General features: G+C 50.1%; 1 protein-coding gene across 2 annotated transcripts; it reads right to left on the bottom strand.

Annotated features, from left to right (window-relative positions):
* Nucleotides 1-1483: 1483 nt before the first annotated feature.
* TAF8 (TATA-box binding protein associated factor 8) lies at nucleotides 1484-23867 on the bottom strand. Of its 2 annotated transcripts, XM_049764926.1 has the most exons (9): nucleotides 23823-23867; nucleotides 21631-21787; nucleotides 15595-15693; nucleotides 14952-15014; nucleotides 13582-13706; nucleotides 10807-10954; nucleotides 9123-9265; nucleotides 2649-2788; nucleotides 1484-1968 (listed from the first exon to the last, which is right to left on the bottom strand). In XM_049764926.1, exons 1-9 carry the CDS (start codon nucleotides 23865-23867, stop codon nucleotides 1956-1958), a joined length of 933 nt encoding a protein of 310 aa, XP_049620883.1. In that variant the 3' UTR covers nucleotides 1484-1955. The 2 variants fall into 2 exon arrangements, with proteins under 2 accessions (XP_049620883.1, XP_049620884.1); XM_049764927.1 differs by lacking the exon at nucleotides 1484-1968 and having other exon boundaries at nucleotides 2645-2788.
* Between the last annotated feature and the right edge of the window lie 1511 nt (nucleotides 23868-25378).

The raw sequence follows: 25378 nt of genomic DNA, 5'->3' as shown, positions 1-25378 counted from the left end.
GGCTCAAAAGAAAAAAAATTAAAATGTAAAGTACTTTTAAAAATTAACATGTAGCGAGCGAAGGCAACAGCTTAAAGGGCTGCAGTGCCTGCTGACAAGCACCGGGCCCTTGCTTCGATCCTTTAGAGGCTTTTTGAACATTGCTGGGTATAGGCCTGGTGAACCCCCCAAAACAAAAATATAAACATGAGGCAACTGAATGGACAGGGCCTAGTATCTGCACTCCTGAGCACTTACTGCAGAAAAATGAAAATTTAAAGAACCATTAAAAATTTAAATTTAAGGACAAACAAAAGCAAGTGAAGTGGGAGAACAAGGAAAATGGATTGCAGAGATACTGGTAAGCCCTGGAGCTGGGTGAGGGAGATGGATGGAAGGATGGATACTTCCTCATCGCGTGCTTTGGAAAGGAAAGGGCTGAAACAGGAGGACCAGGCCTCACGTACCTGTCGGCACGCATGACCCCAAAGTGGGAAAACCAGGTCCTCGTGACTGCCAGCGCTAGGATGACAGGGAACTGGGGACTGCGTGGTAGCAGCCTCGGGTGCAGCTGCAGGGGAGTGGGTGTTGTTTATAGGAGGGAGATATGGGGAGGGGGGCACTGGGTAATTGTTTCCCAAAAAGAGGCAGCAGTAATACTGGATCACTCCTGGTCTACAACCTTCTTCTTGGGTTGGTTGTGCCTGGTGAAGACAAATCAGGTCCAAAGATGAAGATTCTGTGTCATTCATGAGGTTTTCATTGAACTTTAATAGAGGACAAAAACACATTCTTAGTCTGCCGCAGTGGACTACTTTCCCCTTCAGGAGTTCCTGCTCTGCTAAGTTCCATAAAAAAATAGAAATTTATAAATATACACGGAGAGACACCTTTACACAACACCTTTACACAACAGTGGGGGAGTGTTACCAGCCCCTCCACCCTGCCCCATCTCTCAGCATCTCACCCAGGACACAATATCAGTGGCCGAGGCAGCTGTACAGCAGACACGAAACACTCGAGAGGCTCGCTCCATGCCCGAGCTCATGCCTGCACTTTGCTGCCTCTTCTCTCAGAGACCAGCCAGACTCCACCGGCGTCCCACCATCCTGGGGGTAGCATGGGATAGACATGACATAGGATGGAGTCTTCTCTCCCCAGGAGGCAAAACAGTGTGGATTCAGACTTGCTTCTGGAAGAACATTCTGGCCTGGCCTGCAGTCCGCTCTCAGCTTGCTTCCGCCACAGAACTGTCCTTCCATCCACACCCACAGCGGACTGGCCAGTTCGCTCGATCTGCACAAGGCCAAGGCCAGCACCCCCGGCCTCACCTGTGACTGAAGAATTGGTTCCCTCATCAAGTTACAACAAAACAGCCACAGGTACGGGCTCCTGGAGGGCAAGGCCCAGCAAACCTTTTGCAGAAGGACAACAAAAGACAAAGCTCCAAGAATGCTGCCTGGCTCTCAGCTGTCATCTCTTTAGCACGGTGATGGAGGGGATAGTCACCTGCCAGGAGCTCCACGGGGAAAGGAGACATAAGCACAAGACTTGAGGATGATAAACTGCAAACTGTGAGGCCATGAAAGGGGTCTAGAGATCTGGGGGTACAAGTTAGACAGTCTCCGGCAAGTGAACAAAACACACAAAGAATTCTTTCATTCCTGCTCCTGCCCTGGTCCCCTGGGTTCCAAGAAAATCAATTCCTGGGCTAAAAGAAACCATTGGCTGCACCTAGCCTGTGGAGTAGGAGGTTGCTGCCCACCAACATAGCATCTAACTCCAAGCCTCCTGCTGCCTGAACATCCAGGGAAGACATGGTCGACGTGAGAGAAGAGTCAGCTATTAAAATCATCCCCAGCCACACCCTGGCCGTCGCTGGACCACAAGAAGGTCTCCATTCTCTTCTTCCCTCCAACAGTCTCAGCCCCCCGAGGGTGGATCCAGGCCCTGGTCCAGGGCAGGTTCTCCATGGCTCACGAGAGGGACCTAGGAAGAAGAGGAATCCATGACTTTGCTCTCCCTCCGGGAGGACAGGCTGAGGTGGCTCCCCTGTGACAGGACACTGCACCTCTAGGGAGAAATGAGCATGGGGATTCTGTTCCTCCCAGCAGACTTGCTATCCCGAGGATCAGAGTAACTGGGGAGTCTCTTGTTTTCTGTGCAGGAGGAGCACAGAGCACCCCGGGGACCCATAACAGCACTCTGCACCCAGCCTCCCAACTCTCTTTAAAAGAATTTTCTCTCGGCACATGTGCTCCCTGGACCCTGTGTCAGTGTTGTGCACATTTACATGCATGTCGCCAGCCATGCACCGGATGCCCGCATGCATGTTATCCACATTTGCCTTCTTGGGATGTGGATGGTTATACTTTCCTGCTTTTCTGCTGGGATGTGTACTGGGGCTCTCTCTGCCTTTGGTGATGGCACTGTTTTCCTGGAGCGTATTTCTCTCTCTTTCTCTCCCTCTCCTTCCTCAGTGTCTCCAAATAAAACTTGTTTCTACTTCAAAATATTTCTCTTTCTTTTTGATTTGGGCATACGTGACAGTGCTCAGTGCTCAGAGATCGCTCCTGGCGGTGCTTGGGCACCCTATGTGGTGCAGGGACTAGAAGGGGCTGACCGCATGCAAGGCAAAAATGCACTACCTCTCCAGCCCTTCAACTCACTTCTTCCTGCGGATCTTGGGCTTCTTCACGGGGCGCAGGTAGGGGTTATCAATGACGTTCTCCTCCCCATTCCGGCTCCCTGTCAGGGAGGGGTTCTGCTGCAGAACTGAGGTATTCTCCTTCTCGGCTCCAGAATCATCCTTTGAACAAAAGCCGAAATAAGGCACAATACAGTGGTACCAGGTAAGACTCCACAACACTCTCAGGACCATAGCTGTATTCCTGGTACAATCAGAAGTCTGCAGACCTGCCAACCCCCTTTCCTAAGGGGCTCGGGAGGAAAGCAGGCCAGGCCAGCAGCTACCAGAGGGAGGCAAAGCGAGTGGACACAGCAGAGTGAAGCCCAGAGCTTCCAAGGAGATAGGAGCCATGAAAAGAGGCCTGGGGGCCAGCATGCAGTAGCCATAGCTGCAGTGAGAGAGAGCAGCAGCAGTTCTGGGTGGCCCATTGGCCCAAACCAACTGTGGGTGCTAGCACCTCCTGGGCCAAAGCAGATGCAAATTGGGACAGATTCTCTAAATCCCCCCTGAAAAAAATAACCCCAAATCCTTAATGAGCTCATTGGTCCTTGAGACATGGTGCCCACAATCATATCAAAGTAGGATAGAAACAGCTTGAGCCCTAAGGGATCCGTCCCCGCAACACAAAGGCTAAGCCCTCAGGACAGGAAGGGGAGCATATTGATGTCTTCTGTGACTGACCACACAGGCCTTTTGCTGTTGGATTTTGTTTTGTTTTGTTTTTGTTTTTGGCTCACACCCAGCAGCGTACAGGGGTTACTCCTGGCTCTATGCCAGGGGTCTCAAACTCACGGGCCGTTTGCGGCCCTCCGTACAACATTTTGTGGCCCTGCCCTAGAGGAATCTTTTTTTGTTTTGTTTTAGTTGTTTGGGTCACACCCCCCAATGTTCCAGGCTTACTACTGACTTTGCACTCAAGGATCACCCCGACTTTGCCTCCTGCGGCTCCCAGGTAAATTGAGTTTGAGACCCCTGCTCTATGCTCAGAAATCGTTCCTGGCAGGCTAGGGGGACCTTATGAGATTCAAACCACCGTCCTTCTGCATGCAAGGCAAATGCCCTACCTCCATGTTGTCTCTCTGGCCCTTTTTTGTTTGTTTTTAAGGAAAGTGGGATTTTATATTCTTACTTTTCTTATGGGTTTTCTCTTTTTTTTATATCTTTTTTGGTTTTGGGCCACATGCGGTGATGCTCAGGGGCTACTCCTGGCTATGCACTCAGAAATCGCTCCTGGCTTGGGGGACCATATGGGATGCCAGGACATCGAACCATGGTCCATCCTAGGTCAGCGTATGCAAAGCAAACAACCTACTATTTGCGCCAGTGCTCCAGCCCCTTTTCTTAAGTTTTTTTGGGCCACCTCAGGCTCTGTACTCAAGGATTACTCCTGGTGACTCTGGAGCAGTGGTCCTCAATCTATAGCCCACTGGCCACATACTGTATTTGTATCTGTTTTGTTTCTTCATTGCAAAATAAGATATATGCAGTGTGCATAAGAATTTATTCATAAGTTTTGTTTTTACTATAGTCAGACCCTCCAATGGTCTGAGGGACAGTGAACTGGCCCCCCCTGCTTAAAAAGTTTGAGGACCACATGGGATAACAGGAATAGAATCCGAGTCAATCCCATGCCAGGCAAGTGCTTTACAGTCACGTGGCCCTGATCCCATTTTTAAGTCACAACTTTGTGTAGACAATAGAAAAGAAGGATATGTTGAACATTAATGCTTTCTACCACACCAGACAGTCCTTGAAGGCTACTCCAGACTCAGTGCTTAGAGAAGCGTATGGTGCAGGGGATGAAACCCACGTCCCATCATGCAAGGCCTGCACACCTGCCCATCTCCTAGGCCACTGTGTTGAAATTCAAAAGCTGGTTCTGAGAATAAGAGTAATTGTTTTTCTTCTCCTTATTTAAATTCATCTCTATTTTCCAAGTTCTGTAAAAGAAGCAGAAGCTGCAGGGGGAAGAGGGGAGAAAAGCAAACTCAAGAACTTGGCTTGGGAGGGGCCGGAGAGATAACACAGCAGCGTTTGCCTTGCAAGCAGCCGACCCAGGACCTAAGATGGTTGGTTCGCATCCGATATGGTCATGATTTCTGAGCAGATAGCCCGAAATAACCCGAGCACCACCCGGTGAGGCCCAAAAACCAAAAAAAGAAAAAGAAAAAAAAAAGAACTTGGCTTGGGCCAGAGTGATAGCACAGCAGTAGAGCGTTTGCCTTGCACGTGGCTAAAATCGGAAGGACCTGGGCTCAATCCCCGGCGTCCCATATGGTCCCCTAAAGCCAGGAGCAATTTCTGAGCGCATAACCCGGAGTATTCCCTGATACATAAATAACCCTAACCCTAACACACACACCACTGGGTGTGGCCTATAAACTGAAAACAAAACAAAACTTGGCTTGGGTTTGGGAATATGAGAGGGAAACAAGGGAAAATGATGGCAAGAAGTGTGCACTGGTGAAGGGATGGGCATTGGAATACTATGACTGAAACTCAGCCATCAACTTTTGTGTGTGTGTGGTTTTTGGGTCACACTCGGCAGCGCTCAAGGGTTACTCCTGGCAGGCTCGGGGGACCATACGGGATGCCGGGATTCGAGCCACTGTCCTTCTGCATGCAAGGCAAACGCCTTATCTCCATGCTATCTCTCTAGCCCCATCAACAACTTTTTAACTCTATCCCAGTTACCTAATTTAAAAATAAAAACAAATAAACAACCTCAGTCTGGAAGCTCACTGTGTGAAGGGTGCAATATACCGCCTGGTGATAGAGCCAAGGGATCTGCACTCACAGCCTGGCTCTGTACCTTGAGGCAAAAGCAGAAAAGGAGCTCAAGTAGAAGATGGTAAGACAGTAGCACATAGGTAGGGGTGTCATGAAGTAACACTGTGGCTGAGAACATTAGTATCGATGCAAGCGTGAATGACGAGAACAGCAGATAGCGAATGCCGCGCTAAGAAGGTAAAGGCACAGAATGCAGAGCGGTTCCAGATGGCTGGGAGTGGAGCCTGACTTCTGCGGTCCCCGCCCTCAGGGTCTGGCACTGCTGGTTCCCTCCAAATGACCCAGCTCCTCCCAGGGCCTTAGCGTTGGGATCACAAGCTGATCCAGAGCTACTGGGAGGACCCCTAACGGATCTCTGAGAGTGAGTGGCCCATAGTCGACCTTATTCGTGCCAGGCCTAAGGCCGTGCACAAGGCTGGACCATGGTAGGCCCTGGTGTGGTTCTCTGGCTCTGCTTTCTAACGTTACGATCCAGTCATTCACTACTACTTCTGCACAGGGTCAATAACTCAGTTTCTGGGAGGTGGTACAAGCCCCAGGACTCAGGCTCCCTCTGTGTGGCTTTCTGCGGCTCACAGAGCAGAAAGTGACTGATAGTCACGACCAACAGGCTTCTTTTCCAACTGGACATGCCACTCAGGTCACAGGACTGGCAGCAAAATTACTAAGTGTAAGAGTTTGGTACAGGGAGCCGGAGAGATAACATGGAGGTAAAGTGTTTGCCTTGCATGCAGAAGGACGGTGGTTCGAATCCCGGCATCCCATATGGTCCCTCGGAGCCTGCCAGGAGCGATTTCTGAGCCTAGAGCCAGGAGTAACCCCTGAGTGCTGCTGGTGTGATCCAAAAAAAAAATAAGAGTTTGGTACAGAAGATGGTAAGTATCAGGACTTCCTCAAACCAGAAAGGGTGGAGGAGAAAGGAGGGAAGGAGCAGAGACACTATCGCCCGCAAGCTCCTCCTTCCACTCGGCTCCATGCCTGTCCTTCAGAAAGGAGCTCTAGTCCTATGTGGCCACAGGAGGAAAAAGACGTGGGGGTTGTAGCTCATGACCAGGCCCACTTATCTGGAAAGCACCTGGTCTGGCTGATCTGGGCCAGGTCTCTCGACTGCTGTGGGCTGGGCCTCTCTCTCTCCAAGAGACTGCAGTCCACTCCTGCTCTTCTCTGGGTCTGGTTCCCTCGCCTGGTTCTCACACTGCCCTGGCAGGGTTACCAGGTGAGACACCTGAGAGCCCTTCAGCTGCTGTGATGTTTACTCAAGTGAACCCCAACTTTAGTCCATGGCTCCCACCATTGTATCTCAAACCTTAAGTAAGACTAAAATGGAAATGGAGAAAGACAAATGCCTCTGCTTTAAAGAAAGCTATGAGCTCCCAGCACTAATTCTGAAAGCAATAATTCAACAATAAAAAAATATAGAGCCAAGCAAGGAAGATCTTCAGCAAACACGGGACAATTCTGCTATTGGCATCTACTAAGGGGAACAGCAGGCAGCCTCAGAGAAACCAGGCAGCCCCTCCCAACACAAAGAAAACCTCAGGGCTGGTGGGCACAGGGCTTCCTCCCAGGCCTGTTGTCACACCTTAGAGGCACCACCCTCGCCCTTTCACTTGCTGAGACTGCCTCTGTGAGCAGGCATGAACGGCCCCGAGTTCCCATAGGCTCATCTCCTCACCCCCTCTGCCTCTGTGTCCCCAATCCTGACACCTCACCAGCTGGCTCCTCTCGGGCACTGAACCCCAACCTTCCCTACCACGTCACTATTCCCAATGCTCCTCTCATCTCTGCCTCAGCCTTGTCTTCTACCAGTCATGCCCATCCACACACAAACCTCCTGCCATGTCATTTCCCTCCTACAAGAGAGGTCTCCCTCCCTTCACCTTCACTCCTTAAGAGGCCCCTTCAGGGACTAAGCACCTCTCTCCTTCCTGCCATAGCAAGATCCCTGGAAACAATTGTTCACAGACGTACTGTCCACGTGACTTTCTGTAATGAAAGGAATGGTCAGAGTTACACTAAGGAACCAGCATGGCTTTTCATTTCTGTTTGTTTCCTAGGGGGACTGAGGGGAAGAGTGTAGAGTCACAGTGGATGGAGTTCAGGGCTAACTCCTAGCTCTGCACTTGGGGATCACCTCTGATGGTGCTCAGAGGACCATATGCAGTGCCAGGGGTCAAACAGCAGTCAGCTATGTGCAAAGCAAGTACTCTACACACTGTACTATCTCCTCGGCTCCCTTCTTTCCTGTCTTTCTTTTGTTGTGGGAGGCAGGGAGCTGGACCACACGGCTGTACTTAGTACTTACTTCTGGCTCTGTGGCTCTGTATTCTAATGTCATTCTAGGTGGTGCTGGGAATCGAAATAATGTCGGCTGTGTGCAAGACAAGTGTCTTAACCCTCTACTACCTGTCTCTCTGGTCCTGCTTCTTACACACCTGCTCTTTCTTTTTCTCTGGGGTGCTGGGGATCAAACTGAGTTCTACCCCCCTTTTTTCCTTTTTGGGTCATACCTAGTGGTGCTCAGTGAATCACATGTACTAGTGCTCAGGGGGTCCTATGGGGCTCCAGGAATCAAACTTGGGTCAGCCACATGCAAGGCATACACCTTACCCATTACTACGCTCCATCTCCTCTTCTCTCATCTACCTTTACACATCATTCCTTGGTTTGGGACTATCTACATGTTTATATCCAAAAAACCTCCCCAGCACCCTGAGAAGCAACTCCCACTTTGATATCCACTTCCCTGAATGATCCCACCACCTGGATGGGGTAACAGTCATAGGTTCACACTAACCTCAGGTTCTGTCCTTGGAACCCTGGTTCTGCCTGGTCCACTGGCTTCTCTGTCTTGTGAACAGCAGCATCCTCTCTCCCGGGTTTGGGCAAGAAGCCTGCCTGGTGCGCCTGAACTCTGGTCCATCTCCTCTCTACCCTACTTGTGATCTGTTCTGACCATGTTTCAGGAGCGCCACTCCCACCACACCCCCAATCCTCCTGGCACCTCCTCTTTCTGCTCTGTGCTGTCTCAGCTACCTGACAAGCCAAGCAGTCACAGATCCCAGGCTCTACTGTCAAGCCCAAGGCTTCCTGCCCTATTGAGGAGACATCCAGAGGGAAGAGGGATGACAGAGTCAGGGAGATCACACTCTCACTCAACTCCAACTCAGCCCTCCTTCCAATGCCTATGCCCTGCTCACAGCACCCTTGCCTCCCTCGTGTCTAAGCTGCTCTTCAGGATCCCAGGTAAGTTCTCCTGGGGGCCCCAGGACCTTTGCACTGTCCCCCCCCCCCATGAAGGCCCTGATCCCAGATATGTGCCAGCCTGGCCCCTCACAGGTCTGTCCTCCAGGGTCACCTTCCCCAAGACCACCTCCATGTCTCCTGCCCACTGAGGACTGGGCACCTCATCCATTCTGTCTCTAACCAATTTCCTTACTCGCTTGCTCTGGCCCTCTGGCAGGCATCTGTTCTATACTGGCCAAATGCATGCGCAATTCCCCGGGACAGGCTCAGCACTCAGGCTGGAGAGGAGATCAGACTTGGCCCCTCTGCAGGCAAGTCCCTCCCCGAGTCAGAGCTGTAGTGGGGACAGGCTGAAAGCAGGCTGAGTAGGTCTGCAGAGCAGGGCAGGGTCAGGCAGAAGCAAGCGGAAGGCACCCACCGTGCTGATGTGAAGAGGAAGATTCTCTGTGTCTGTCTGCTCATCCTGCTCCGAGGAATCCGTCTCTTCCATCTGCTGCATCTCCAGTTCAGATGGAAGCAGGGCCGTCAGGTAGGGGATGGTAAAGGGCCGGGCAGCGATCACTGGGGAATGAGAAGAGAGGCACGATCCAATCCTGCTGCCGTGGAGGTCCTGGCAGCAGGCCCAGAGGTACACAACTCAGGCCCAGATGGACACTAGGGGTTAACACTTGCTGAACACCGGCTGTAGGTGACATCATGCTCACCCACCTTGAAGCCAGAAGCCTGACTCCTCTCCTGTGCTCTGTAAAGTACAATGCCCAAGCCCAGGCACCAGAAAGAAAAGGGAGGCAAAGAGAAGGTGTCTTTTCTCTGGCCACTCAGACAGTGGCAGCACGGGGCTCAGAGCCTACTTTCCCATATCAGTTAAAATCAAAACCCTATCCTGTCCAAGCCCAGGCAATCCCTCTCAAAGTGAAGGGGAAATTTCCAGAGCAGTATTATGGGTCTCCTTTGCCTAAAGGATTCAAGTTGAAATATTGGACTTGTGGAGTCTGAGTAATAATACAGGGGTCAAGAAATAGCACAATGGTAGGGCATTTGCCTTGCACACAGCAACCCAGGATGGACCTGAGTCGATTCCTGGCAACCCACATGGTCCCCAGAGCCTGTCAGAGCGATTTCTGAGACCAGAGCCAGGAGTGACCCCTGAGCGCCATGGGTGTGCCTCCCCCAAACCAAACCAAACAAAAATACAGGGTGATAATATAGCAAGTAAGGTACTTGCCTTGCATGTGACCGACCCTGGTTCAGTCTCTGGCATCTCACACCGTTTCTTGAGCACAGCCAAGGATGACCCCTGAGCTCAGAGCCGGGAGTCACCCTGAGTACCACTGAGTTTGACCCCCCAAAAAGAACCAACAAATATCGGCTTGAGCACTCAGTAACTCCATGTCCACTGAACTTAAAGGCATCACCTATGTAAGGCTTGGAACCTCCTCACACTGCTAAGGGCAATTCCATAGTAGAACTGGGAACAGATCTCAAGCTCTGCTGAATGTGGTCCAAAAAACCCAACCATATATACACTCAAAACTTAAGGGAGCAAGAATGTGGCTTAGTGGGACAGCACATGACCTGCATGTGTGAGGTCCCGAGAAAAGACACCTTCTCTTTGCCTGGCACAACAATAAATAAAAGTTTATGTTGGGGCTGGAGTGGTGACGCAGGTGGTAGGGTGTTTGCCTTGCATGTGCTAACCTAGGACAGGTTCCATCCCCTAGGCTCCATCCCTCCACGTCCCATATGGTCCCTCAAGCACATAGCCAGGAGTAACCCCTGAGAGTCACTGGGTATGGTCCAAAACCAAAGAAAAAAGTCTCTCTGTCTCACTCTAGAATGTGGTGAGACACTTCAACATGCCTTTTTTCCCTTTGCAGGGGTCCACATTTGAACCCAGGACCTCATGCACTCAAGGCGCATGCTCTACCACTGAGCCATACCCCCTGAGACTGGGAGAAGGTGGCAGGACTCTGAAGAACACGCTGAAGCCGGGATAAAAATGGAGCTTCTCCGTTTCTTCCTGTCTCTTGGGGGCAAGTCTCAAAGAAGACTGTGAGACCATCTCAGAAAGTAGAAGGGACTGCCAAGGGGAGGATGCTCACGTGGGAATGTGCTGACATCGTCTTTGAACAGACTCTGGGTCTCGCCCGTCTTGGCCATGAAGCGGGTGAGTGCCCGCTCCACGTCTCGCCGCTGGGACGCAGCCTTCTCCCGCAGGACCTGGTAGTCAGACACAGGCTCTCGGTATGTCTAGAGCAGAGCAAAGACAGTGAGTCACTCAGTCAGCCCTTCAACTCTGCCTACGCCCCTGCCCTGCTAATCCAGGTCTTTCCATACTTGAACGATTCAATTTAGGGGTTAGAGAGATAGTAGTGCGGGTAGGGAACTTGCCTTGCATACGATAGGACTGGGTTTCATCCCTCGCACCGCACAGCCTGCTAGGAGTGATCCTTGAGCAAAAAGCCATGAGTAAGCCCTGAGCATAGTTGGGTGTGCCCAAAAGACAAACAAATAAAAAAAGATTCAAGGGGCAAGAGCAATAGCACAGTAAGTAGGTGTTTGCCTTGCATGTGGCCAACGTAGAACAGACCTGGGTACAATCTCTGGCATCATTAAGGTCCCCTGAGTCTGCCAGGAGCAAATTCTAAGTGCAGAGCCAGGAGTAACCCCTGAGCACCACCAGGTATAGCCCCAAAACAAACAAAACAAAACAAAAGATTCAATATAGGGACTGGAGAATAGTAGAAAAAGATCAGAAGGAACACTGAATATGCTTACTCCTGGCTCTATGTTCAGGGATGACTCCTGGCAGGCTCAGGGAACTATATGCAGTGCTAGAAATCAAATACAGGTTGAATTCTTTAGCATCTTTAGCCCAAAGTATTTATTTATTTATAATTTTATTTATTTTTTTATTATTTATTTATTTATTTTATTTTTGGGCCACACCTGGCAGTGCTCAGGGGTTACTCCTGGCTGTCTGCTCAAAAATAGCTCCTGGCAGGCACGAGGGACCATATGGGACGCTGGGATTCGAACCAACCACCTTAGGTCCTGGATCGGCTGCTTGCAAGGCAAACGCCACTGTGCTATCTCTCCAGACCCCAAAGTATTTTTAATCTTAAAAATTACAGAATCAGGGGGCTGGTGAGATAGCACAGCATTAGGGCATTTGCCTTGCAAGCAGCTGATCCAGTACCAACGATGGTTAGAATCATGGCATCTCATAAGGTCCCCTGAGCCTGCCAGGAGTGATTTCTGAGCACAGAGCCAGGAGTAACCTCTGAGCACCGCCGGGTGTGGCCCAAAAGCCAAAAAAAAAAAAAAAAATTACAGAATCAAGCTGGTGAAATAAGTCCCCCAATCAGTCCCCAAGCAACCCCTAGGTCCAGTAGATATGTTCTCAAAACAAAACTGAAAGTAAAATCAAGGAAGCTGCAAATATTTCAAGACTGACCCTGGACCTTTATTTTGATTCCAGACTGCAGTTCTCAGTCACAGGAGACACATCCTGAAGGAAGAATAGGACTTTCCTCTACCCAACTCCAAAGAGAGAGTGGTTCCATCAGGGCTGTGTGTATGTGGGTGTGTTTGGGGAGGGGGGTAGCATGGAGCGATTATATACTGATTACTTGCATGGAACTCAAGCAGGTATGATTCCCTGGCATCCCATATGGTACGTCAAGCACCTCCAGGAATGATTCGTGAGTGCAGAGCCAGGAGTAATCCCTCAGCACTGCCAAATGTGGCCCCAACCCTCCCTCCCTCTCTCCTACACACACAGAAAAAATAAAGGCAAGTAGCTGCTATGTGGACTACAGTATGAAAACTCTTTTTTTTTTTTTGTGGTTTTTGGGTCTCACCCGGCAGTGCTCAGGGGTTATTTCTGGCTCCAGGCTCAGAAATTGCTCCTGGCAGGCACAGGGGACCATATGGGGCGCCGGGATTTGAACCGATGACCTCCTACATGAAAGGCAAACGCCTTACCTCCATGCTATCTCTCCGGCCCCGAAAACTTTTTTTTTTTTTAAGCTACCCACAAAACAAACATTATTTCAAAAGACTCCTTCAGAGATAAACAGACTAAAGGTGTCAGTGTAAGTACACAGAAAATGGCAGGTCTGACATTCATAATTTGAAATATCAGGGCAATCATTCATGGAGTGAAAAACAACTAAGATTTTTGGGGGGGAGTGGTAGAGGAAGGCATCTAAGGTGTGGAGAAGCAGCACCCCAACAGCCACATGTTGGCCCATTTCCAAACTGTATGTGTACACATATTTGTTAGAGATGGAGTAGGCACATGCATATGTGATTGCCTGTGTGGCAGGGGTAGGCCTGTCCCACTTCACTGTATGCCCATGCATGTGTGATGGAGATGGGTTTGTGTGTATGTGTATGTGTGTGTGTGTGTGTGTGTGTGTGTGTGTGTGAGATGAGGATTTACATGTGTGTGTTGAGATATGCCTGCCCCCATGGAGATGGGTGTGTGTGTGTGTGTGTGTGTGTGTGTGTGTGTGTGTGTGTGTGTGTGTGTGTGATGAGGATTTGCATGTGTGTGTTGGGATATGCCTGCCCCCACTTCACTGTGTGTGGATGGGTGGGTAGGTAGGTAGAAGTCAGTAATGGCCAATTTCCTAATTTCAACAAGAATTTTTCTATTACAGTTGGGAATCCCAGCAAAGCACACACTGAGTGACGAGATGTCACAAGGATCTCACTGAGAAGACATGGGATATGCTGATGTGAACTCGCTTGCCTTCTAGGGCTTCTGGAGGTCGCTGGGTCCTTTGTGTTTGGGGGGACAGATGCCTGAGATCCCCACCCACTTCTGACTCAGTACCATGGGGGCGCTACTCACAGTCATAGTCACTCACCGGTGTTTTGATGTAGGTGTGGGGGTCGGGGAACTCAGGGAAGTGGCTGGGGATGTGCGGTGGATGGGGTCGGTTCTGCCCCGCAGTGAGGGCCTTTGGAGTCACCGGCTGGTTGGTCACTGGAGCTGTAACAGTCACAACACATTTCTATCAATGAAAAGCTGTAAGTGGCATAAATGAGACAGTGACCTCCACCATGTCCATCCAGCCCAGCAAGATGACCTGAGGTGATGTTTCCAACTTCATCAGTGAGTGGGGTATGAGGACAGAGGTTATTTCTCTTTCATAGATGCCAGATGACAGGCACTAACAAAGCACCAGGGTAAATGTGGGCTTATGATCTAAGAGAACTGAAAAAAGCATTTTCCAGTGCTACTCTGAGAGGGAAGTTCTTAAAAGGATACCAGCATGATAAAAGTAATGGAAAAACAAAACAAAACGAAACCCTGGTGAATTCTCCCCAGGTCCTACAAACACGGACTGATCAATCTTTCTCTTTTTACCTATCAACAGACCTTTGGTATAATGGGAAAGGTAGTTCTGGAAGATACGCAATCTTGCCACCATGACACGGCTGTACCACTGTAGCCAGAAAGCCACTCTGGGTCCTGAGTGAATGTGACTACATTTACTTCTCTATAAAATTCTTTTTTTTTGGTTTTTTTGGGCCACACCCAGTTGAAGCTCAGGAGTTACTCTTGGCTACACATTCAGAAAGCGCTCCGGCTGGTGGACCATATGGGACGCCGGGGATTGAACCGAGGTCCATCCTGGGTCAGCCGCATGCGAGGCAAACGCCATACTGCTGTGCTATTTTTCTATAGGGGCTAGACAGGGCTAGATAGGTTCTTCTACAGGCGATAGAAGAGAGGGTAGGGTGCTTGCCTTGCAAGCAACAGACCACGCTTGAGCCCAAGCAACACATAAGGTTCCCTGAGCCCTGAAAGGAATGATCTCTGAGCACAGAGCACAGAACACAGCTGGATGTGGCCTCAAAGCAAAATAAAGAAAGGGTCCTAAAAATGTTCACTCATATACACAAAGAGGTGGTGGCGGGGCACAGTGGCCAACAGAACAGAGCTGACCAACTCTCAGCTGAACGAAGGAGGAGAACATTCACCATATCCAACAACGTTGCCTGTCTGGGGAGGCTGAATAAGCACCTCAATCAACAACCTCTGGGTCTTGTACATCTCTGGTCACTGAACGTCACTTCCCAAACATAGGAGCTCAATGATGGGGATATTGGAGTAGCCCAAACAATGGGAGACGGACCCTGCGGTGATTAGAGCAAGGTGCAAGCCACCCTGCTGACCCCTATACCACCGGAAGAAAGAGTCGTCATGGATGTCTCTATCCCAGTCACTTACGGGCGGTGATCACCATCCGCTGAGACCGTTTGGCATAAGCAGGGAGAGTTTCCACATTGAAACCTAAGAGACAGAAGCACGAAAGTCACATCCAGAATGCTGGGGGATGAGCATGGGAGAAGATAACTGGGAGAACAGTACAAAGTCAAGATGGGAGCACTTGGCGCCCATTAGTTCTGGCTGGAACTTCCCCACCCCCACAAAAGCTAGGAAGCTTCTGAAATATGCTCAGAAGAGTCTTCTCTTCTCTTTTCTTCCTTTATTTTTTTTTTTTTTTTGGAGAAGAGGTCTCTCAAGCAGTGTTCAAGGGGGCCCATGGACCAATCAAATGACTCTGAGCCAAGCAGTCCACGAGGACAGCCTGGTAGGGGCCTGAGATCTCCAGAGTTACTCCAAATGCCCAGGGATGCGGGGTTGGGCTGGAGGGAGGGTGTCTCTGATGTACCAGGGAATAAACTCAGGGCCACACGTAGGCATGGCATGTGCTCCAGCCACCTGAGATCTCTCCAGCCCAGAAACTCCCCCTTAAACTAGAAAGCATCTGTGTCAACCGCAAGGGGATTTAGAACCCGCCTCCCAAGGCCACATCTTGAATAACTTCCACAGGCTTGAGGAACAGAGCTGGACACGGAGCCACACTCACCCATCTCAACCAGGGTGACCACGATATCCGACAGCGTGGGCTGGGTGCGGGCTGTATGCTCACAGTACGACTTGGCGCTCCTCCCAATTTCGGAGATGTCTAGGAAAGGGGGGGAAGGCACAAACTCTCAGTCTTCATTCCCAGGAGGTGACCACAGAGGGACCAGAAGATTCAACAGATCTCTCTGAGGTACAGGCTGAACCGTGTAGAAAGCAGGGCCTCAGAGACATTCAGAGCTGCAGTTCAGAGCAGCAGGACAGCAAGAAAACACCGGTGTCCAACAAGGGATGCAGAGATACGAAGGGATACACAGTGACAGATGTCTGTACTGTGGTATATTCACTCAACAAGGAACGAACGCCAAAATGCCAGCATATGCTGTAACAAGGATGAAGCTTGAAACCATTACATCACACCGGATGCTGGGAGCTCTGTAGCTCAGAGCCCAGTTGGGTGCTGAGCTTGGTCCTAACAGCTGCTCTGACCACACTGCACCGTGTGAGCCTCACACCAAGCCACAGGCACCAAAGGGAAGGCTCCCTGGCCAGCAGCTGTGCAAGCTCCACCCCTAAAGGAGGGAGACTCTAGAAGGCAACCTCAGTGAGTACCAGGGTCAATGTGAAAGGACAGCACCCCAGTATGTGACACTCCCCAACCCCCATCCCTATCCCGAACAACAGAGCCAGGAGTGTGGCTCTCATTGTAAAAACTGAGGAACAGGAGCTGGAGTGATAGTACAGAAGGTAGGGCACTTGCTTTGCATGAAGCCATCCTGGGTCTAATCCCCGGCATCCCATATGATCACAAGCACCACCAGGAGTGACTCCTAAACTGTGGACCAGAATTAAAAAAAAATTTTCAAAAGGTTTAGGAAACTACTTCTTTTTTTTTTTTTTTTGGTTTTTGGGTCACACCCGGCAGCACTCCTGGGAGTGAGCCAGAGTTAGTTCTGGCTGTGTGCTCAGACGTTGTTCCTGGCAGGCATGGGGGACCATATGGGATGCGGGATTCGAACCACTGTCTGTCCTGGATCAGCTGCATGCAAGGCAAATGCCCTACAGCTGTGCTATCTCTCCAGCCCCAGATTCCACTTTTTTCTCAGTATTTTATTAACTGTTTAAAAATATAACAAACTAGGGACCGGAGCGATAGCACAGTGGTTAAGGCATTTGCCTTGAACGCAGCCAACACAGGACGGACCCCAGTTCGAATCCCAGCATCCCATGGTTCCCCGAGCCTGCCAGGAGCGACTTCTGAGCGCAGAGCCAGGAGTAACCCGAGCGCCACTGGGTGTGACCCAAAAACCAAAAAAAATAAAAAATAAAAAATAAAAACATAACAAACTTATTTTGGGGGCTGGGCAACACCTGGCAGTACTCAGGGCTTACTCCTGGCTCTGTGCTAAGAGACTGCTTCTTGCAGGACTCAGGGGACCATATGGAGTGCCAGAAATAGAATTGGGGGTGGGGGTCATGCGCAATACAAGTGCCTGACCCCTATGTTATCTCTTAAGACCCTCCACTATTATTGTTCTGGGGGCCCCCACATGGTTCAAGCTAGAAAGTTCTGAGCATAAAATTAAGACATTTGGGGCCAGAGAGATAACACAGCGGTAAGTGTTTGCCTTGCATGCAGAAGGACAGTGGGTCGAATCCGGCATCCCATAGGGTCCCCCGAGCCTGCCAGGAGCGATTTCTGAGCATAGAGCCAGGAGTAGCCCCTGAGCACTGCCGGGTGTGACCCCTCCAAAAAAAAGACATTTGACTTTTCACTGTCATCTTCCCGAAGGGAGGCCAGATATGAAGTTCATGGTTTAGATGGGTAATGTGCTGTGCATTCCTCTTTGGGGGTGGTGGTGTTGGATGGTGATGAGCGTGCTGGGCCACAACCAGCTCCCAGCTGTGTTCAAGGCTTACTTAGGCTTTGAGCTCAGGTTGCTCCAGGTGCTTCTTGGGCACCTATGTGATGCTGGGGGATTAAATCGGAGCTGGCCAAATGCAAGGCAACCTAACCTGTATTTTGTTTCAGGACCACTGATGTGTACTCTTGGGGCAGGGGCGAGAAGTGGACCTGGCAGTGCTCAGGGCTTATTCCCAGCTCTGTGATCAGGGTCACTCCTAATAGGCTTGGGAGACCTTTTGGGGTGCTATGGATCCAACCTGCATTGGACAGAGCAAACACCCTACCCACTCTACTATTACTCTGGCTCTGGCCTGCTATGGATTTTTGTTTGTTTATGCCACACCTGGCTCTGGAGTTACCCCTAGCTCTAAATCAGGGTTCTCAAACTCAATTTATCTGGGGGCCACAGGAGGCAAAGTCGGGGTGATCCTTGAGTGCAAAGTCAGTAGTAAGCCTTGAACATTGGGGGGTGTGACCCAAACAACTAAAACAAAATAAAACAAAAAAGATTCCTCTAGGACAGGGCCACAAAATGTTGTACGGAAGGCTGTTTGCGGCCCATGGGCCGCGAGTTTGAGACCCCTGCTCTAAATCATGAGTGACTTCTGGCAGTGCTTGGGGGACCATATGGGATGCCAGAGATTGAATACGAGTGGGCAATGTACAAGGCAAACACCCTACCTGTTAAATACTATTGCTCCAGTGCCCCACTGTGCTTTTTTTTTTTTTTTTTTTTTGTGTGTGTGTGTGTGTGTGTGTGTGTGGTTTTTGGGTCCACCCGGCAGTGCTCAGGGGTTATTCCTGGCTCTATGCTCAGAAATTGCTCCTGGCAGGCACAGGGGACCATATGAGACACCAGGATTCAAACCGATGACCTTTTGCATGAAAGGCAAATGCCTTACCTCCATGCTATCTCTCTGGCCCCCCCACTGTGCATTTTTAATGATTTACTATTTCCCCAGTTCTACATTCTAACCCATTAAAAAGCCCATGTAGTCAAAACTTGAAAATTTTTTTTTTGGTTTTAGGGTCACACCTGGCAGCGCTCAGGGGTTACTCCTGGCTCTATGCTCAAAAATCACTCCTGGCAGGCTAGGGGACCATATGGGATGCCGGGATTCAAACCACTGACCTTCTGCATGAAAGGCAAATGCCTTACCTCCATGCTATCTCTCCGGCTCCAACTTGAAATTCTTGTCTGTTGTTTGGGTGACACCCAGTGGTATTTAGGAGCTGCTCAAGAGTCATTTCCTTTTTTGTTTGTTTGTTTGTTTAGTTTTGTTTTATTTTGGGGGGCCATTCCTGGAAGCACTCAGGGGTTACTCCTGGCTCTGTACTCAGAAATCGCTCCTGGCGGGGCCAGAGCAAATAGCATAGCTGCATGGCGAGCTGCTTAACCCCTGTACTATCTCTACAGCCCAGATATTTATTTATTTATTTATTTATTTATTTATTTATTTATTTTTGGACAACAACTGGTGATGTTCAGGGGTTATTCCTGGTTCTGACTCAGGAATTGACCTTGGTAGTGCTTGGGGAGCCATATGGGATACCAGGGGTCAAACCTGAATCACCCCTGTACGAGGCAAGTGTCCTACTATCACCCTGCCCCCCCCCCTTTTTTTTTTTGCCATACTTCATGTGCTCAGGGGTTACTCTTGGCTCTGCACTCAGAAATCACTCCTGGTGAAGGCTCAGAAGACCATATGGTATGGCTGAGATTGGACCAAGGTCAACCACGTGCAAGGCAAGTGCCCTACCCACTGTCCTATTGCTCTAGCCTCACAGCGCAGGTGTGGATCTACTTCAGAGAGCTAACTCACCCTAAATAAAGTCCTTCCTGGGAAAGCCACTTTAGGTGGCCAATGTACAAGTACAAAGGCAGAGCCTGTCAGTTTGACAGGTGATCCTCTAGAGGGCAGTAACTATTCCAGAGCCCCATTGAGTTGGCAAATATTTTTCCCCTATTTTTTTTTTTTGGGGGGGGTGTTGGGGCCACATTCTGTGGTGCTCAAGGTTTACTCCTGGCTCTGCACTAAGGAACTGCTCCTGACAGGCTCGGGGGACCATATGGGATGCCAGGGACCCAAACCCTGGTCCTGGCTCAGTCACGTGCAAGGCAAACATCCTATGTCTGTACTATTTCTCTGGCCCCCGCAAATCCTTTATTAGCTTGGATTAGTTTAACTTCTCCCTGAACATATATCTTTCAATTTCATTCATAGGTATAGATCCTGTCCTGTCCCCATACATTAAATCCCACTATTCCTCATCCCTTCCTACTAAAACCACCAAGAAGTCCTAATTCTACCAGACAAATACATTATATGTATAGAAAGGGTTAAGTGAGACCATTCTAGACTCCTTCCTAAACCTCAAGGCATTTTTGTTTTCTGTCGTTTAGTTTTTGTTTTGGGACCACGAGCAGCAGTGCTCAGGGGTTACTCCTGGTTTTGCGTTCAGCAATTACTCCTGGAAGGCTCAGGAGACCATATAGGATGCCAAAGACTGAACCCAGGTCAGCAAACACCCTAACCCCTGTGTTATTGCTAAGCACCCCCCAAGACATTTTCTTCTATTATTTTCTCCCTTCCCTTTGGTTTTGTTTTGATGACTTAGGAGAGGGACTTTCTGCCCGCACTTGGCTGCAGGGCCTTCCAGGAGACACACACTTTGTGTAGAGTAGAAGGATTGCTGCTCAGACCTTCACTAAGAAGGTGAAGTGGTTACACAGATCTTCGTACATGCCAGGAAGGCACTCTATCACTGAGCTAGCTTCTGGCCCCAGGACATTCCACTTCTTTTGTGAGGGGACCTTTGGGTATTACCCTGTGGTTTTCAGGGGACAATATGAGGTGTCAGGGATGGACAGGTTATTGATGGGATCTAAAGCAAATGCTTTCATTCCTGTTCTTGAGGGCTCTCTGGCCTACAAGACACATCTCTCTCTCTCTCTCTCTTTTTTTTTTTTTTTTGGGACCACAGCCCAAGGCACTCAGGGGTTACTCCTGGCTCTGCACTCAGAAATCGCTCCTGGCAGGCTTGAGGGGATCATAAGGGATGTCGGGATTCGAACCACTGTCCATACTGAATCGGCTGTGTGCAAGGCAATTGCCCTACTGCTGTGCTATCTCTCCAGCCCCAAGACACATTTCTTTTTTTAAAAAAAATGGTTTTATGGGATTTTGTGGGGAGGGTTTCTTTTTTGGGCTACACCTGGGCTGTGGCAAAGGTTTACCCCTAAAGTGATGAAGGGAGCATGCAGAATGCCAGGAATCAGGGGCCGGTGAGGAGGCACTAGAGGTAAGGTGTCTGCCTTGCAAATGCTAGCCAAGGAAGGACCTCGGTTCTATCCCCCGGCGTCCCATATGGGACCTCCAAGCCTGGGGCAATTTCTGAGCGCTTAGCCAGGAGTAACCCCTGAGCATCAAATGAGTGTGGCCGAAAAAACAAAACAAAAAAACAAAAACGAAAAAAAGAATGCCAGGTCTGACACATGAAAGGCACAACCCACCAAACCATCCACTTGGCTGCTAAAATTTTTTCTTTGTTTTTAGGCCACACCCTGATGTTCCTGGCTCTATTGATTATTCCTGAAAGTGCTCAGGGGACCAACCATACAGGGTGCCAATAATTGAACCTAGGTCAGCCACATACATAAAAATGCCGTACCAACTGTACTATTAACAGGGCCTGCAAGATTGTTGAGTTTAATTCTCTAAATTGTATTCACTCTCGCTTTATTATATAACACAGCGTCTGATTATATAAAGTGGTAGCATCTGTTTGTGACTCACCATCAAAAACTGCTAGTTCTTTGGTTATGGGGAAGAAACAGCAACAGTATCCTCCTGTCATCAAGAGTTTGTTCAGCCTTCCTGGCACAGAATGATGGAGGCAGCTATCACACCATGAGGTGCAATTTCACAAACCAGGGCATTGAGGTTCGGGTGACTTGGCCAATTAAAAGGCAGTGATGACTTACAGGTAATCTGTAAAACCTATAAGTCACTTCCTTATAACTCCTCTTTCCCCCCCCACCCCCCCGAGTCCTCTCTAGTTATACCATGACATAAGTCACAGAATGGGGGTCCTGCACGACTCAGAGGAAACCAAATGTTTCCCAGTACTCACAGCTCTGGAGCATCTCCGTCAAGGTTTCCACGGATGCTTTCTCGGCGCTCTCAAAGCCTGCCTCTGTCAGCAAGGAGCTCACCACCACTTGCAGAGTTCGCCGCCGAGCCAGATGGTAATTATCAGCCGGGTTAGTGGACTGCTTACTTCCTGATCTCTGAAATACAATCAGCAGCCCAGAATGAGTTTCAGCCACAGGACAAGAAAGCAGTCGCATTTGGCAAGCAGAGGTTCCTCTGCCACATTACTTAGCAGTCTTCAATAAGTTATCACAGCCCCTACTATTCAGATGTGGTATGGCAGGGGCCGACGACGTGGCGTTAGAGGTAAGGTGCCTGCCTTGCAAGCGCTAGCCAAGGAAGGACCGCAGGATCGCGGTTCGATCCCCTGGCGTCCCATATGGTCCCCCAAGCCAGGGGCGATTTCTGAGCACTTAGCCAGGAGTAACCCCTGAGAATCAAACGGGTGTGGCCCGAAAAATAAAAATAAAAATAAAAACAGATGTGGTATGGCTACTATGTTCTATTTGAGTAACAAATGACTCCCACCCTTCCACAGAGCTTTATAATTTTTATATTTTTATTTTTCAGTGACACCAACACCGCTCAGGGGCCACTTATGGCAGTTTAGGGGCTGTGTGGTGCCTGAGATATAAACAGGGTCAGGTGAGCACAAGGCAAGCACTTTACCCACTGTACTATCTCTCAACCTCTAAAATGAGGATTTTTTGTGGGTGTGGGTTTTTGGATCACACCTGGTAGCGCTCAGGGATTACTCCTCCTGGCTTTGTGCTCAGAAACAGCTCCTGGCAGATTTGGGGGACCCTAGGGGATGCTGGGATTCGTACCACCACCCTCTGTCCTGGATTGGCTGTGTGCAAGGCAAATGCCCTACCGCTATGCTATCTCTGAGGTCCTAAAATAAGGATTTTTGTTTGTTTGCTTTTGGGCGCACCCAGCGGCGTTCAGGGGTCACTCCTTGCTCTGTGCTTAGATACTGTTCCTGGCAGGCTCGGGGGAACCACATGGGATGCCGGGGACCAAACCTGGGTCGGCTGTGTGCAAGGCAAATGCCCTACCCTCTGTGCTATATATTGCTCCAACTCCAAAATGAGGATATTTTTTATAAAAAGAATGTATGGCTGAAGAAACCAGCACGCTAAAACTGAATTCTTGACTGTCTAGCTATCTGCCTCCGATCTCCACAGCATTTCACTAACAAGGAAAATTAAAAATATACTAGAGGGTTGAGGGGCCAGAGAGGTAGCACGGAGGTAGGGCGTTCGTCTTGCATGCAGAAGGACAGTGGTTTGAATCCTGGCATCCCATAGGGTCCTCTGAGCCTGCCAGGAGCGATTTCTCAGTGTAGAACCAAGAGGAACCGCTGAGCGCTGCTAGGTGTGACCCAAAAACCAAACAAAAACAAAAACAAAAAAATAAGAAGTTGAGAGGAGGGCAAAGGGAAAACAGCAGGGAAGAAGGAAATGTAAACAAACATATATATATATATATATATATATATATATATATATATATATATTGGTTTTGGGGTCACACCCGGCAGCGCTCAGGGATTCCTCCTGACTCTACGCTCAGAATTTTTAGGAGACCACCTGGGGTGCAGGAGATTAAACCCAGGTTGGCCATGTGCAAGGCAAACACTCTGCGTGCCGTACTATTCCAACAAATTTAACATTTTTGTTTTGGTTTTTTGGGGGTCACACCAGGCAGCGCTCAGAAACCGCTCCTGGCAATTAGGCTCAAGCGGGGGGACCCTATGGGGTGCCATATGGGATTCGAATCCCCGTCCTTCTGCATCCTGCAAGGCAAACGCCGTCCCTCCGCGCTATCTCTCCAGCCCCAGAAAATGTCAATATTTTGACCTGGGAACCCTTCCCATCTCGGGCTGGCCAATCAAAACGCAGCAGCGGGTCCCCGGGCCAATCAGGAGGCGATCCGGCCCCAAGCCCCGCCCAGAGCGAGCGAGCCAATCAGCGGGCAGGCGGCGGCCAACTCCGGAGGCCGCTTCAAGTCCTGGGAGGGGGTCCCGGAAGGCCTGAGGGGCGCTGCTCCGCCCGGGGCCTGCGACGGGGCTGGACCCCGCAGGACGACCGGGCGCCGTCACCTAGACCGGGAGAGAGCCGCGGCCTACCCCGACTCTCTCGGCTCGGGCCCCGCGCGCCCCGCGCTTACCGTCCCGGAGCCGCCGGCCCCGGCAGTAGCCGCTGCGTCGGCCATCTTGCTCGGCGTGACTTACGTGCGCGGGCGCAAAGCAGCATGGGATTTGTAGTTTCGGGGCGGGGCGACGAGGGGCGTGGTCTGAGCGTTTTGTGGGCGTGGCCTCCCGTTCCCCTGTGGCCTTTTCAAAGCCCTGCTGCATGCTGGTAGGTGGGGTGCATTTTGAGCCCCAACTCCCTGGGTTCTCTGAAGGCTAGGATGGGGTCTTTAGGACCTCCCGCCCGCGATCTTCCTCCCTGGACAAGAAACCATGTTTCACCCCTATTTCAAGATGATATTGGGGGGCCGAAGGGATAGCATGGAAGTAGGGCTTTTGCCTTGCATGCAGAAGGACGGGGGTTCGAATCCCATATGGCATCCCATAGGGTCCCCCACCTTGAGCCTGCTTGCCAGGAGCGATTTCTGAGCGTAGAGCCAGGAGGAACCCCTGAGTGCTGCCAGGTGGGACCCAAAAACCAAAAACAACAACAACAAATATATATATATATATATATATATATATATATATATATATATATATATATACACACATATACATATACATACATATATATAGGCTTAGTTCTTGAACATTTAAAGAATAACCTGAAATGTGGGGAGAGTGGGAAAGACGGATTCATACATAATTCTAACATTTCTAATATGTATTATTTCTAATATATATTATTGTAAGTTAAAAATAGTAAAAATAGAGGCTGGAGAGATAGCATGGAGGTAGGGTAGGGCGTTCGCCTTGCATGCAGAAGGACGGTGGTTCGAATCCAGGCATTCCATAGGGTCCCCCGAGCCTGCCAGAGGCGATTTCTGAGTGCAGAGCCAGGAATGACGCCTCTGAGTGTGTTCTAGAAATCAATGAATTAATAAGTAAATAAAATTTAAAAAATAAAAAAGGTAACATTGTGTGTATGAAACTCCCCTGGCATGATCCAGCTTTGCACATGTCCGCTGCCCCTGGTGGACTCGGACCCGTTACTCGCTTTTTGGGGGCAGAGGCCTTGGGGATCTACACTGGAAGGAAGCTTCCCAGGTGAATCTTCCACTGGCCCATTTGGAACTAGCCAGAGCCTGTCCTTGGTTGCCCCAGTGCAGAGCTGCACCGCAGGCAGCTGCGGGTTCGACCCCCCAGAGGGGGGAGGGTTTAGGGGTTCCTGGGTTTTTCCTCTTCTGTGAAACTGGGCTGGGGACGTGGTCTGGTCCCCTCCAATGCGCTCTGGGGGAAGAAATGAACTGGAAGAAAATGGGGGAGCCGGCCCCTCAAGTTATAAGTGTACTGCCTTGGCACGTGGCAGGGCCACAAAGCGCCCCAAGATCAGACATCGGGGTACCCGTGTTGTCCCAGGCTGAGCTGCACCCCCAGCCCCTCTGCCTGCCTCCCCCACCCCCAGCGCCCCATTTCCTGCATGCTCTCAGCTGGGATCCGACTTTGTAAACATGGGGCGTCCGCAGAGGTGGGTGGAGACTTTCTCTGTGGTGAGCGCAGGCCAAGGGTGCACGCCCCTAGCCAGGACCTC

This window comes from Suncus etruscus, chromosome 18 (genome assembly GCF_024139225.1).
Source record: "Suncus etruscus isolate mSunEtr1 chromosome 18, mSunEtr1.pri.cur, whole genome shotgun sequence".
Classification (NCBI taxonomy): Eukaryota; Metazoa; Chordata; class Mammalia; order Eulipotyphla; family Soricidae; genus Suncus; species Suncus etruscus.
This window is presented reverse-complemented; position numbering and strand designations above follow the sequence as displayed.

Bases quoted from the DNA above. Each gene is read 5' to 3' on its own strand.
- TAF8 (XM_049764926.1), bottom strand. From the start codon at position 23,867: ATGGCCGACGCAGCGGCTACTGCCGGGGCCGGCGGCTCCGGGACG. The intron at 13,707-14,951 runs GTAAGTGACTGG...TGACTGTTACAG, and splicing joins GCGGATGGTGATCACCGCCC to CTCCAGTGACCAACCAGCCG. The intron at 9,266-10,806 runs GTGAGCATCCTC...CTCATTCCCCAG, and splicing joins CGATGTCAGCACATTCCCAC to TGATCGCTGCCCGGCCCTTT.